We start from the raw sequence: 15,288 nt of genomic DNA, 5'->3' as shown, positions 1-15,288 counted from the left end.
GTTCCCAAGGTTCATCTACATTGTAGCATATAATAGTACTGGCCAAATAATACTCCATTGTAGGGGAATGCCACATTCTCCTTATCTGCTTCTCAGTCGATGGACATAGCACTTATTTTAGCATAAGATGGGAGGGAAAGGTAAGGAAAGGGGAAGACCAGAGAAAAACATATAGGATCATGGCTAATAGTGTAGAAGGAACTACTGTGTTATGAGAAGTGCAGGAGCTAGAGAAGTGTGAAAGAACATTGCAATCAGGCAAGTCCAGAATGTGATCATTTCTCGAGGACAAATAATCTGGTTGTGTGAACAGTAAATGGCATTAAAAAGAAAGGCAGTTGGCTGGAGGAGAGGAATAGTGGTAACTGTTAAAGATTAAAAGTGATTTAGACTGGGTGGCTAGTCAGTTAAATGTCCAACTCTTGGTTTCTGCTCAGGTCACGATCTCACTATTTGTGGGATAGAGCCACACTTAGGATTCTCTCTCTCCTCTCTGCTCTTCCCCCACTCATGCTCTCTCTTTCTCTCTCAAAATAAATAAACGTGTTTTTTTTTTTTAAGTGACTGAAGAGACAGATCAGCCAAGGGTAATATGTGGACCTGATTTTTAGATTCTGATTTGAACAAATCAACCATAAACATATGACAGTGCGGAGCCGACTCGGGATTCTGTATCTCTCTCTCTCTCCCTCCTCTGCTTGCTCTCTCTCTCAAAATAAATATAAACTTAAAATTTTTTTTTTAAAAATCATAACAAAAATGTTTAAAAAAGAACATTATTGTAAAATAAATCTTAAACTCCTTGCCCTCCTCCCCTTTTTCTCTGAGAGAGAGATAGAGAGTGAGCAGGGGAGGAGCAGAGAGAGAGGGAGACGAATCCCAGGCAGGACCATGCTGTCAGTGCAGAGCCCAACGTGGGGCTGGAACTCACCAACTGTGAGATCATGACCTGAGCTGAAACCAAGAGTCAGATGCTTAACCGATTGAGCCCCCCAGGTGCCCCACAAACTCCTTGCCCTTTACCTAGAGACCCATTTAGTCTAATTTCACAAGTTTGTACAGAGCAATAATATATGCATTTTCCCTTTCAAAAATCAAACTTCATAATACAGATTTTCTGTTTTACCTTCATAGAGTGAAGTTTAATAGGCAAAACAGACATTGACAAGTGAACATTAGTAACAAATGGGAAAATTTGCATGGTCCCTAGATTGGTTTTATTTCAATATGAATAGCAATAAGGATAAGAGAGAGCAATAAGGATAAGACCAACTCCAGATAGGTCTTGGGATAGGTCTCCAGATAGGGACTTGGGGTAGAAGGAAGAAGTGTGTTTTTTTGTTTTGTTTTGTTTTTTTGGTGGACTAGACTTGGACCTATTTAAATTTGGAAGGCTAGGGGCTAAAAAAGAAGAAGGAGGCTAGGGGCTGCCAGAGTGGAAGAGGTTTGAAGAGGAGGCCCTGAGAGTTGCTACAGAAAATGGGACAGGTTGCTGACTGAGGAGAAAGGTGGGATTGTTCAGCAGTTTTGAGGGCCTGACTAGTTTGGTGACACTGGATTGGTAAGATGCTTACAGCTCACAAAATCCCTTTTTCACCTGCCTTCAGGCCACTACAGGTCCTGAGAGCCAAAGAGTCAGATTTGTTCAGGGTTGATTCTTGGCCAGGTAAGTTACACAGAAGGCTAGCAAAGGGAGTTTAGGATTTTGGCAAGAGAGTGGTTGAAATGATAGACTGTAGATGCCAGGCTGAACAGGAAGGGAAGTCAAGTCATGGAGGGACAGAGCTAGAGAGAAAGTAGGAGGGGGGATACATGGGTGCAAGTTCCCACTGAAGTTGAAGAGCAGGTGTGGTGTTTTTTAAATTTTATCTTCACTATTGGCTTATTAGCTATATTCTATGGTTTCATATGATTTCTAATAAGACTGCTATGATTCTTTGTTCCTCTCTACATAATTCTTTTTTCTGGCTTTTTTTGGTGACTTTATTACTGTTTTTCAGCAAATGATTATGATGTGCTTGATATGGATGGTCTCCTTTGTGTCTTGGTTTTGTTCTTGTGGGATTTGTTGAGTTGCTTGGTTGGGTCTGTGGTTTTATAGTTTTTATTAATTTGGGGAAATTGTCATCCATTATAATTTCAGCGTTTTTTTAATGCCTCCTCACTCCTCTTCTGGGACTCCAGTTACATGTATGTTAGGTACTTCATGTTGTCCTACGGGTCATTGTTGCGCTGCTCTTTTTTTTTTTTTTTTTTTTTTTTCCTTTTAAGTCTTTTCCCTCTCTGTGCTTCATTTTGGATAGTTTCTATCGCTATGTTTTAAGTTCACTGATCTTTTTTTCTGTAGTGTCTAATCTCTTAACCCATTCAGGGTTGTCTTCATTTCAGGTATTATGTTTTTGTCCTCTAGAAGTTACATTTGGGGATTTTTAATATCTTCCATTTCTTTCCTCATCACGCTCATGTTTTCCTACTCATCCTTGAGCATATGGAGCATATTTACAATAGCTGTTTTAATGCCCTTATTTTCTAATTCCATCTCTGTCACATCTTGGTCTCTTTCTATTGATTTTTCCCCCATCCTGGTCAGATCCCTCTTCTCTCCTAGTCTGTTCTGCAAATTCTAGCCACCTGGGGTGTTTTCTGACACCAGCCAATTCTATTTCCGTGCGGACACCAGCTCGGTGTCCAGCAATTCAATTCAGTTCAATTCAATTCTGAAACTACCCAGCTGGAGTTAAATGTCAAACTCCCTCAATTTAAGGCTCACTCCCACGAGACTACATTCACTTCAAAGGCCAGTTGCCAGTATCAGGTCACCTGCATTTCTGACTGAACAGCTATAAATTAGGTGTTCCAGTGTCCCCCTCCTCAGGTTTGATAATTTACTAGAATGGCTCCAGAGCTCCGGAAGCCACTTGGCTTACATTTACCAGCTTATTGTAAAGGGTACAAATGAACAGGTACATGGGGCAAGGTCTGGAAGGGTCCCGAGGGCGGTAACGTTTGTCCCTGTGGAGTTGGGATGTTCCTTGCTGACGGTTGTATTCACCAGTTCAGAAATTCTGAATCTCCTTGTTCAAGAGTTAAAAAAAAATTTTTTTTTAAGTTTACTTATTTTGAGAGAGAGTGTGTGAGCAGGGGAGGGGCAGAGAGAGGGGGCGAATCTCAGGCAGGCACTATGCTATCAGCACAGACCCTATGCAGGGCTGAAACTCATGAAACTGACATCATGACCTGAGCAGAAAAATCAAGAGTCAAACGCTCACAACTGAGCCACTCAGGTGCCCCTGTTCAAGAGTTTTTATAGAGCTTAATCTTCAGCACCTTCCTACTCCCAGTCAGTGGGTGGGGCTGAAAGTTCCCAGCCTCTAATCTCTTGGTCTTACTAGTGACCAGCCCCGTTCTGAGGCTATCTTGGGGCCTCAGCCTACCTCACTTCTTTTACATAAACCCAGGTGTGATCAAAAGGGCTGCTTTAGGAGTAACAAACGAAACTGCTATCACTCAGAAAATTCCAGGGGTTTTAGGAGCTCTGCACCAGGGACAGGACAAAGACCAAATATTGATTGTTATTATGCTGCACCATCCTAACCTCCCCGCCTCTGATATCTGCATCCTTAACCCAGCAAGACCCCTGGGCTCCATTTGGGTTCCCCCTCCCTGTGCTAGTCTGAAAACTGCCTCCAAAGCAGTAAGGTGGGGCACTTACCGGGCCCCCCTCATATTTCTCTTCTCTCAGGGGTTATAGTCCTATGCCACTTCTTGTTCAGTGTGTTTAATATATGTTGTCCTATTGGCTTTTTGTGGATGGAGGTCAGTTCCCATGGCAGTTAATCCTTTATAGACTGAAGTGAATGTCAAGGTTGGGAGGAGTTGCAGAAAGAATAGGAGATTTCGTAGATAGTACCATTTTCAATAATCACCAGGCACTTGGGAAATGTAGTACAGAGGACCAGTAGCAAATGTGAAGGTCAGCAGGCTGAGATGGCAGAGTTGTGGATGGTGTAGTTCACAGATCACAGATGTATTCCTAAAAATCTGGTACCAAAGTATTCGGTAAGTGATGAGAGATTAGGAGGTCTGTAGAACAGCTAAATGAAATCCTTAGAGAATCAGCATGTGAAATACTTGAAAACTATACTTTTTTTTTTTAAACGTTTATTTATTGAGAGACAGAGAGAGAGTGAGAGCAGGGGAGGGACAGAGAGAGAGGGAGACACAGAATCTGAAGCAGGCTCCAGGCTCCGAGCTATCAGCACAGAGCCCGACACGGGGCTTGAACTCACAAACCGCGAGATCATGACCTAAGCCGAAGTTGGGACGCTTAACCAACTGAGCCACCCAGGTGCCCCCAAAATATACTTTAAATTTTAAGAGAAAAGCACCCTAGAAAAGTAAAATTTGACAAAGTAGAAATCTGTGAATTGATCTTTTGTTTTTCAATAAAAAAGGACACTTTATTTATTTTTTTTTAATTTTTTTTTCAACGTTTTTTATTTATTTTTGGGACAAAGCGAGATAGAGCATGAACGGGGGAGGGGCAGAGAGAGAGGGAGACACAGAATCGGAAACAGGCTCCAGGCTCTGAGCTATCAGCCCAGAGCCCGACGCGGGGCTTGAACCCACGGACTATGAGATCGTGACCTGGCTGAAGTCGGACGCTTAACCGACTGCGCCACCCAGGCGCCCCAAAAAAGGACACTTTAAAGGTGAATTGTAAAATTAAAAACAGTTCATTCTGTAAAGGTATTTTTATGTTTTGTCTCGCTCAGCAGTTTATTTTAATTAATATGTAAAAAGTATCTAGGGGGAAATGGTAGCTATTGAGACTACTCCCTAAAATTAATAAATGGAATGTGGTTTCATATATCTCTGTCAAGATGAAGTGGTGAAAATAAAGCCAGGACAACCTAATTTTGACCTTACAGATAAGTTAGGGACCATTATTTCAAAGAGCAGATTCAGATACTTTAGCTAAAAGGATCATTTCTTCCCTAGGGGTCTGCTGTGATTATCGCATTTAAAGAAGAGTTTCTAAATACTTCAAAACCAATTGATTCTAAAAACAAAAACTTATTTTTCATCTTTTTCCTCTTGCAGTAAGTTAGTAATGAGTTTAGTTTTGAATAGTCTGGAGTTGTAAATTAACCTGTCACTGTTTTTGCTGTAGGCTCTTCGGTACTTGGCAGAATGCCGAGCTAACAGAGAGAAGATGAAAGGAGAACTGGGGATGATGTTAAGCTTGCAAAATGTTATACAGAAGTAAGTACAATAGATGGTGTCTCCTAAGGCAGTGGAAAAGTGGATCTTCCTGTTAAATGTATGTTGTAATATACAGTGAAATGTAATACATCATTTCACTGAAATTTTTATTCTAATATGAAGGCATACTTTTGTGGGTTTTATGTCTAGGAGTGTTCTGATTGTCAGTCTTCTGATTATTCTTTTTTTTTTTTTTTTTTTCAACGTTTATTTATTTTTGGGACAGAGAGAGACAGAGCATGAACGGGGGAGGGGCAGAGAGAGAGGGAGACACAGAATCGGAAACAAGCTCCAGGCTCTGAGCCATCAGCCCAGAGCCTGACGCAGGGCTCGAACTCACGGACCGCGAGATCGTGACCTGGCTGAAGTCGGACGCTTAACCGACTGCGCCACCCAGGCGCCCTTTTTTTTTTTTTTTTTTTAACTTTTTTTTTTCAACGTTTATTTATTTTTGGGACAGAGAGAGACAGAGCATGAACAGGGGAGGGGCGGAGAGAGAGGGAGACACAGAATCGGAAACAGGCTCCAGGCTCTGAGCCATCAGCCCAGAGCCTGACGCGGGGCTCGAACTCATGGACCGCGAGATCGAGTCTTCTGATTATTCTTAAACATTGATATTAATAGTATTTATGAAAATGCTCAAATTTTATTTAAAATGTTGATAAACATGGTTCTTATGAATCATATTTTTAAAAAGAGAAAATCCTACCTTTAAGTTTTCTGAGGTATATGTAAACAGAGCAACATAGGTTACTAATCACATTTGAAAGTAAGCAGTATTATAGTACCTTACAAAGTTCTTTTGCTACTTCATCCCTGTCTTACTCAAAAGAACCATCAGGAATAGACAAAGATGTGTGTGTGTATGTATATATATATATATAAAGTATATATGTATATATATGTGTATATGTATGTATATATATGCATATATATACACATAAGGGAATATTACTCAGCCATCAAAAAGAATGAAATCGTGCCATTTGCAACAGCGTGAATGAAGCTAAAATATATAAGTGAAATAAGTCAATCAGAAAGACAGATACCATATGATTTCACTCATGTGGGAAGGTGGGGAAAAACGGGGGAGGGTAACAAACCATAAGAGACTTAACTATAGAGAACAAACAGGGTTGATGGAGGCAGGTGGGTGCGGGATATGCTAGAAGGGTGATGGGTATTAAGGAGGGCACTTGTTGTGATGAGCCCTGGGTGTTGTATGTAAGTGATGAATCACTAAATTCTACTCCTGAAAACAATACTGTATGTTAACTAAAATTTAAATTAAAAAAAAAAAACAAAAAACTTCATCAGTATCATGGCAAAAAAGGGCTTTTGATAAGATTTTCTGAGCATTATTAAGACATTTCTCAGAGACTTAGAGGTATTTAATTTGAATTTTAGCAAATGGGTGGTTTTTATTTTTTTTTTTATTTTTTATTTTTTTTTTAAATTTTTTTTTTTAACGTTTATTTATTTTTGAGACAGAGAGAGACAGAGCATGAACAGGGGAGGAGCAGAGAGAGAGGGAGACACAGAATCTGAAACAGGCTCCAGGCTCTGAGCTGTCAGCACAGAGCCCGACGTGGGGCTTGAACTCACGGACCGTGAGATCATGACCGGAGCCGAAGTCAGACGCTTAACCGACCAAGCCACCCAGGCGCCCCAAATGGGTGGTTTTTAATTGCACCTTTCAGCTTACTATGGTTTTCACATCCATTATCTTTTTATGTTACTTAAAACTTTTTGAGATAGATTTGGCAGATAACAATTTTATGGGTGAGGAAGATACAAAGAGTCCATGTTACTTGTCTGTAGTCCTTCAGCCCTCTTGCCCCTGGGAGTGTCTGGTTTTGTTCCTTTCTTAGTCTTTGTTGATTTCCTGTTAGAAGACTAGGAACTGAAGATTAAGTGTTTTGATATTTCCACTTTCTCTGAAAGCAAAAAAGCTATGCTTCTGAGGCCTAATCTTAGTTTACTTTGTATTTTGATCCTCTACTAGACATGACTGCCTTTAAAACTATGAAGGGTAACCATTTAATTTATCTGATTTAAAGTGAGTAATCACCAACACAACTGTCTTCTATTGGCATTCCATTTCCTGCCATGCAGTACTGAGAAATAAAGTGTCCCAGTACAAGGTATACAGATGAGGTATTTTACAACAATACAGGAGTTGTTACTCTTTAAACCCTTGCTCCCCACCCACCTGCCCAACTGCGTCTTTTTTTCATAGTTCTGCTTAAAATTTTTCTATTTATTTTAAAAGGCTTTGGGTGCCATTTCAGAGTCTGTATTCATCTTTAGTTTCTTGCAAGGTCTGATGCAGCTCCCCACATCAGTCTCAGTCACAGCTAGCTTCTGAGCTACAAGGGTGGGATATGAAGTCTCCATTTACAACCTTCCACCTCACCTTGAAAGAATTCATTAGTTGTAAGTGTCCTGTTAACATCACAGTTCTAGTGCAAACCTAATCTCACATTGCGTCTTTGACACATCTGATGGTTTAGCTTATGCATAGATTCACCATGGAAACCCCCACAGCATTCTAGGGCATAAAAGGGTCAAGAATAATAAATATCCACTGTAAGTAACCACAAGAAAGAAATCTTGGAGTTTCTTTGGCTTGAGTGCTCACAAAAGTTCTTCTGTAATTCCCAAATGCTAAATGGTTAAATTATATCAGTGAAGAATCATCAAAACTGACTTCCAAGGCAGTGTGCTTTTTTTTCTTGGTGTTCTTAGCTTCTGGATAAATTTTATTAATCTTATTTTTCAGAAATCTCTAAAATATTTGTTCTTATGGGGTCAGCTGTCTGATAGGATAGTTCTGTGGTGCCTTGATCTTTCATAATGACCAGATAGAGGCTGAAGTTTTTTTCTTGTTTTTATTGAAGTGATCAGTTAGGAATAAGTAATAGAAAGTATTAACTGTATCAATTGTGTTAATTATCTCTATGATTTGAGGTCAATTCCACCAGCAAAAATCTGGATTCTAGTTCTTACTTGAGACAAAGAATCTCTTTGACCCTAAGTTTCCTTATCTAAAGCCTATAGTAACACAGGCAAAGTGATTGAGGATCTAATGGATAATATATGTAGAAACGTTTTGTATATCCTAAAAAGTTGTATAAAATGTTTCATTATTGTTTCTAGTATGCTTCGATGCCATATAGGTAACAATTTTGTTTTAAATGTTTACTTTTGAGAGAGAGAGGGAGAGCAAGAGAGAGCAAGAGCCAAGCGGGAGAGGGGAACAGAGAATGCGAAGCGGGCTCCCTGCTGTCAGCATCGAGCCCAATGGAGGGCTTGAACTCTTGAACCACAAGATCATGACCTGAGCCAGTCAGACACTCAACTGACTGAGTCACCCAGGCACCCCCATATAAATTAACTATTTTTAATGCCATATTAGCTCTTTTGGAAACAAAGATTTAAGCATCGCATGGATGCTTCTGTAGTGCAGTTTTATTCATATGATGAACTTAAGATTGTGTTGTCCTTTAACAGGTATAGTTATTGAAGTTGAAAATTTATGTGGTAAAAATTATTTAAAGGTAAGAAATTCCATGAAAAAAAATTAATGTTAATATGTTAAAATGTACTTTAAATCTGAACTTTAAAGATTTAGAGCAAGTTTTAGAGGTTGCATAGATTAAACCTGTAAAACAATTTTTTTTGATTGGCTAATGTTCTGGTAGATATGTGTATACGTGTGTGTGTGTGTGTGTGTATGTGAGAGAGACGTTTATAAAATAGTAGGGAGACTACTTATATTTTTGTAAGAGAAGTGGTGTGTCCATTCAGGTCATTATCTTGGCTTATCATCTGGAAAAGAGATCTTGAAATGGAGTTAGAAATGGAAGAGGTTTGTTGTGGGGTAAGGCCTATAAAGATAGAGGAGGATGAAGCAGGATTAGACTCCAGTCTTTAGACTTCAGTGTGGATCTGTCATCTGTAAAAGGATAATGGAGAGGAAACTGAGTGAGGCAAGGAGAGTCTCAGATTGCATTGCAGATCTGATAGTCAACTCAAAGGGGAGCTCACAGCAAGGATTGCCCTGTGAATGAGACTTGCACTGGGCAGAAATGGCCACCTAGTGTCCCCACTGCTCAGTCATTGGTTGGGGCCTGCCTGTGAAGAGCCAGGCCTTGGTATAAAAGCTTGAATGGTGTGATGGATCTCAAAGCAATGACAGCTGCTACTCCACTTTCTGCACCCAAAGGGCAAGCAAGCTTCTTTCTTTTCTTTCTTTTTATTTAATGTTTATTCATTTTTGAGAGAGAGACAGAGTGCGAGCCAGGGAGGGGCAGAGAGAGAGAGGGAGACACAGAATCTGAAGCAGGATCCAGGCTCTGAGCTGTCGGCACAAACTCACAAACCGTGAGATCGTGACCTGAGCTGAAGTCAGACACTTAGCTTAACCAGTTGAGCCACCCAGGAGCCCCAAGCAAGCTTCTTTCTTAAAGGGAGATCCATGCAGTGTATCTCCTTGGCTGCCACAGTGACTTAGTTTTATAACTCAAAGTGTGTTTTTTTCGGACAGTGTGGTGATCATCTTAGAAATTTATTGCTATATTTGAATGTTTTTAGAAGGTTAATAAAAACTGAGTTTTGGCTCGTAAACATTAAGACTGTGAAGTATTAGAGAAGTATTGGAATCAGGTTTTGGCTCAGCATGTTTAACTTGTTGTGAACTGTCTCATAGCATGGACTTGATTTTCTTTTAGGAAATTAGGTTGGTCTGGCATTTTTCTTATCTTTTCATCTACTTGGTTCTTTTGGGTACCTTTATTAAAAATCAGAACGTGGGGCACCTGGGTGGCTCAGTCAGTTAAGCGTCTGACTTTGGCTCAGGTCATGATCTTGCGGTCTGTGGGTTCGAGCCCCGTGTCAGGCTCTATGCTGACAGCTCAGAGCCTGGAGCCTTCTTCAGATTCTGTGTCTCCCTCTCGCTCTCTGCCCCTCCCCCACTCGCACTCTCTGTCTCTCAAAAATAAATAAACATTAAAAAAAATTTTTTTTTAATAAGAATGAAAAATTCTCATATATGGTAGGGTGAGTTTTATATATGCATAACTGCTTTGGTAAATGTGTGTTCTTTAGACATTTTGCATTGTGTCATGTGTGTTACTATATACAGATGTCTGATCTATTGATATCCTAACTTAACTAGTTTATGAACGAATTGGCATCTCATTATTATATAGATCACTTTGGTAAGCCATAGCACAAGAGATTTATATTATATACCCTAATTGCTTTCTTTGATATGGTTGTCCCATGAAAGCCAGCCAGTTAGGATGTGATTCCAATCAGTATTTCTATTTGGGAGTACTGAGTTAGGGAGAGTTTTAGCTATGATTCTATGGAACTCTGCAACTAAGGAAGTGTAAAAATCTCCCCATATTCCAGAAAGACCCATGGAACATAATATGCTGCTCTTTTGACTGAAGGGAAACCTTTCACTTGGCAGTGATTGAAAGGGAAACCAAACCGCAAAAGTAGGTGTGGAAAGTGGACATTATTCTTCACATGGGAAGCTGAGAAAAATATTTTATAAACTAGGAGAAATTCTGCATACTAAAATTTTGAGCCTTAATCACTCTTATGTTTTGTTACAGAATTTTGCTGAGATTTTAACTTTTATTTAACAGCAGGTTTCCTTGTGTTTATGGATGCTTATGGATTGATAGTTGAATTAACTCCAAAGTCACTATTACTTTCAGTTCTCTGTCATTGAGAATAAATCTGGCATTATGTTTTAATTTTAATCTCTTCCATAAATAACATTTCATTAGAGGTATTTATAGGACATTGCAATTTGTATTTTAGGAGTAATAGTTCTGCTATAAGATGCATTTTATAAAAGTACTTTTGAATATCTAGTATGAAACATACTATAAGTAAAAGCTGCTTCAATAAAATGTGGCATCTCAACTTTAAAACATCTCATTTCATCTGGAGAACTTCCTAAAATCCTAGATTTTGAAACAGTGCCATAATAAACAATGATCTGTTCTTCTTGCTAAAATCTTGGATGAAAAGTTTGTGTTTTATTTCTTTGTGTTATTTCCTTATGTGGTTTTTACTTCTTGTTTCTGTGTTCTTTTTTTTTTTTTTTTTTTTTTTCAACGTTTATTTTATTTTTGGGACAGAGAGAGACAGAGCATGAACGGGGGAGGGGCAGAGAGAGAGGGAGACACAGAATCAGAAACAGGCTCCAGGCTCTGAGCCATCAGCCCAGAGCCCGACGCGGGGCTCGAACTCACGGACCGCGAGATCGTGACCTGGCTGAAGTCGGACGCTCAACCGACTGCGCCACCCAGGCGCCCCTCTGTGTTCTTTTTAAAAAGTAGTTAAAATTTCTTTCATTTCATTTCATTTATTTATTTATTTAATGTTCATTTTATTTTAGAGAGTGCAAGTGGGGGAGAGAGGGAGAGAGAGAGCGTGCGAGAGAGTCTTAAGTAGGTTCCATGCTCAGTACGGAGCATAGTGCAGGGCTTGATCCCATGACCTGAGCTGAAATCAAGAGTCAGATGCTCAACTAACTGAGCCACGTAGGCACCCCTTACTTTGTTTGATCGGTATGCAAGCCCTGTTCTCATTGTTTCTATTTGCCTGGTCAACATTTGCCCATTCCTTTATTTCTGAATCACTTTGTTTTAGTTGTGTTTTGTTTTTTTGAGCCAAATGGAAAATCTTTTTGTTTTACTTGGTGAACTAAGTCCATTTATATTGAGTGATTGATATATTTAATCTTCATTCATTTTTGTGATAGTTACTGTGTATGTTATGTTGTAGTAGTTGTGTTTTTTTCCCTGTATGAGGTTTTCTTCTTTTACTTTGAAAATTTCTTTTTTTTTTTAATTTAGAGTTTATTTATCTTGAGAGAGAGCACACAAGTAGGGAAGGGGCAGAGAGAGAGGGAGAGAGAGAATCCCAAACAGGCTCCACGTTCAGCATGGAGTCCAATGCAGGGCTCGATCTCACATGCCATGAGACCATGACCAAAGCTGAAATCAAGAATCAGAAGCTTAACTGACTAAGCCGCCCAGGTGATCCTTACTTTGAAAATTTCTTCTCATACTTCAAATGGTTTGTTTTACTGTTACAGTGGTTGCTCTTGTACTTATACTTTTAAAAAATATTCGGGGCGCCTGGGTGGCACAGTTGGTTAAGCGTCCGACTTCAGCCAGGTCACGATCTCGCGGTCCGTGAGTTCGAGCCCCGCGTCGGGCTCTGGGCTGATGGCTCAGAGCCTGGAGCTTGTTTCCGATTCTGTGTCTCCCTCTCTCTCTGCCCCTCCCCCGTTCATGCTCTGTTTCTCTCTGTCCCAAAAATAAATAAACGTTGGAAAAAAAATATTCTAAGTTGTCTGTTTTCTTATTTAAACTTCCACTATCTTGATTGTTAGTTTTAATGGTAATTTTTTGATTCCCACCTGTTATGTGTTCCATAGTCACTAAACTTTTTCTACTGTAGTCTTTTCTTCTTCCTTGTCCTTTTTTAAAAAAGTTGTTTGAGTATAGTTAACACATAATGTTACATTAGTTTCAGGTGATTCCTTTTTTTTAAGTTGGATTATTTCTGCTTTGTCAAACATTGATATGTTCTTTCATTCTCTTTCCCACCTTTGTTTTAAACTTAGATCCACAGTTAAATATAGAAAATGCTCATTGTCCTTTTGCAAAAATTTTTCTGGTCATCTCTTGGTTTAAACTCATTGTCTAGTAGATTGCTCAAGAAAGGCTCAAATATTCCTTGACTTCTTTCATGTTTAAAACCCTTTTTCTGTAACTTTAATACTTAAAGGACAGCTGGACTGGATCCATGGCTCACCTTTTGTTTTCTTGAGATTCTTGAAAATGTTGTTCTGCTTTGCCTTGATTTTTATTCTTTTTTTTTTTTTTTTTGAGAAATCCGATGCCAATATATTTTATAAAAGGTAAGGGCAGTAGTGGTAGTTAATATATATTATCAGGAGCACTCTTCCATATAACCATTTACCTGCAATATCATTCTTTTTTTTTATCATGTTTATTTTTTATGAGAGAGAAAGAGAGAGAGACAAGAGCATGAGGAGGGGAGGGGCAGAGAGAGAGGGAGACACAGAATCCAAAGCAGGCTCCGGGCTCTGAGCTAGCAGCACAGAGCCTGATATGGGGCTTGGACTCCCGAACCATAAGATTGTGACCTGAGCCGAAGTCAGATGCTTAACCGACTGAGCCACCCAGGTGTCCTTTGCAATATCATTCTTAATGGCTGTGGTTACATTCCACATGCTTTGTAGTTTTTTTTAAGTGTCTTTTTTGTAATTATTTAGAACAGAGGTTGGCAAATTTTTTTCTGTGAAAAGCCAGTAAATGTTTTAGGCTTTGCTAGACATAACAGTCCCCATTGCAACTACCCTGGTGGGTCAAAACAGCCATGGTTAATATATAAATGAATAGGCTTTGGCTCAAGGATCATAGGTTCCCTGCCTTGGATTTCATTGTTACCTAAACAGAACTGTTGACTTCCTTCTTAGAACCCTTTTTAATTTAGGACTGTTTTTTGCATTGAAAAATGCGGGATAAATTTCTTGGTTGCATAAATGTTACCAGAACACTTCTTAGCAAACAACACCGAAAAGAAAAGCAAAAGCAACTCCTAAAGGAAAATTTAAGATGTTTTTCAAGATGATAGATAGCAAGTCTTCAACAGTAAAATGATATATTCATTGATTTTATGTAGTATGTGGAGGTTTTAACTGGCCTTTATGAGCAATATGAAATGTTTATAGCGGCATCTAGAATTAGAGTGAATTGGCGTTTATGACCAATAAGGATATATATTCAGAATTAAGATTATTTTTGATATATAATAAAGGTCAAGTTTCTTGTAGTTGTGTTTTATGAATAACATGAACCTTTTCAGTATGGATAACTAATTAGAAAAAGTGGTGAGGAATCAATATACTTCATTATTTAATAGTAAATTACTGAGAACAAAATTCCAATTACTTAGATGAAAGAAATTTTCAAGATAGTCTTTTTTTCTGATGTCACATTTTAAAGACTGAACTAAATCCAGGGCATTAATCAGCTCTTTCAATTTGCAATTGCCTAAGAAGATGAGGGCAATTAATTCTTGTTTAATTATACAGTCTCTCATATTTATGGCCAAATATACCATAAAACTCTAGACTTTTTCTTTTTGAATGTTTTGAATGATAGTATTTGAACAGTAATTTTTTTTTTTTAAAGACTAGCTTCCAAATCTGTAGACGGTCTTGGGTTTTTCTTTTTGGTTTTAAAAGCATTTTTTAAAAGTAAGGAAATAATTATTTATAATTGATTTGTTGGGAAAAAAAAAAGGTATAATTGATTTGTTGAACGGGTACTTCATAGTGCCCTGATCATGAAGTAACTGTAATTAAATTTGCTTATATGCTTTTGTAAATTTAATTTTGCCTAAGACAAAATTTTACTTAGTTTTGAGAGGGATCTGGGCCTGTAAATAGATCTCTTAACCGTTTCATAGGAAGGGTAGCAATAAAATTAGTCCTATGAGGTACACCTGAAAACCATACTTAACAGTGAGGCCATCATGTTGATTTGATTATGTTATTCTTTTAAAATCTTTTGGTTTTAAGTAGGTAGAAATTGAAAATCTTCCAGAAGGGAATTTATTACTGTGTGAAAATGATGAGATTTTGGAATTATGAAACAAGTTAAAAATGGTAGTCATAGGAGTATTTATTTCATAGAACCATTTTTCTAATTATCTGTAATTGCTTTGTTTATCTAAGCAAACATAAGATGTGTGACTATAAGTATAGTTTTGTTGTAAATCCTTAATTTTCTTTTTTTCTGTTTTTTGGTAAATCTGTAATTTTTTTTTTTAAGATTTTATTTTTAAGCAATCTTTACACCCCATGTGGGAGTCGAACTCACAAACCTAAGATCAGGAATTGTGTGCTCTACCACCTAAGCCAGCCGGGTGCCCCAAATCCTTAATTTCCTAAATGAAAGT

The 15,288-nt window shown here is 38.5% G+C and overlaps 1 protein-coding gene across 1 annotated transcript in view; it reads left to right on the top strand.

The window, feature by feature from the left end:
- ARMC1 (armadillo repeat containing 1) overlaps positions 1–15,288 on the top strand; it is a 44,035-nt gene that overhangs the window by 6,516 nt on the left and 22,231 nt on the right. The window contains exon 3 of the mRNA XM_043601157.1: positions 5,174–5,265. Coding sequence (XP_043457092.1) covers positions 5,174–5,265 — 92 coding nt within the window. The remainder of the gene's footprint in view (positions 1–5,173; positions 5,266–15,288) is intronic.

Source organism: Prionailurus bengalensis, chromosome F2 (genome assembly GCF_016509475.1).
Source record: "Prionailurus bengalensis isolate Pbe53 chromosome F2, Fcat_Pben_1.1_paternal_pri, whole genome shotgun sequence".
Lineage (NCBI taxonomy): Eukaryota > Metazoa > Chordata > Mammalia > Carnivora > Felidae > Prionailurus > Prionailurus bengalensis.
This window is presented reverse-complemented; position numbering and strand designations above follow the sequence as displayed.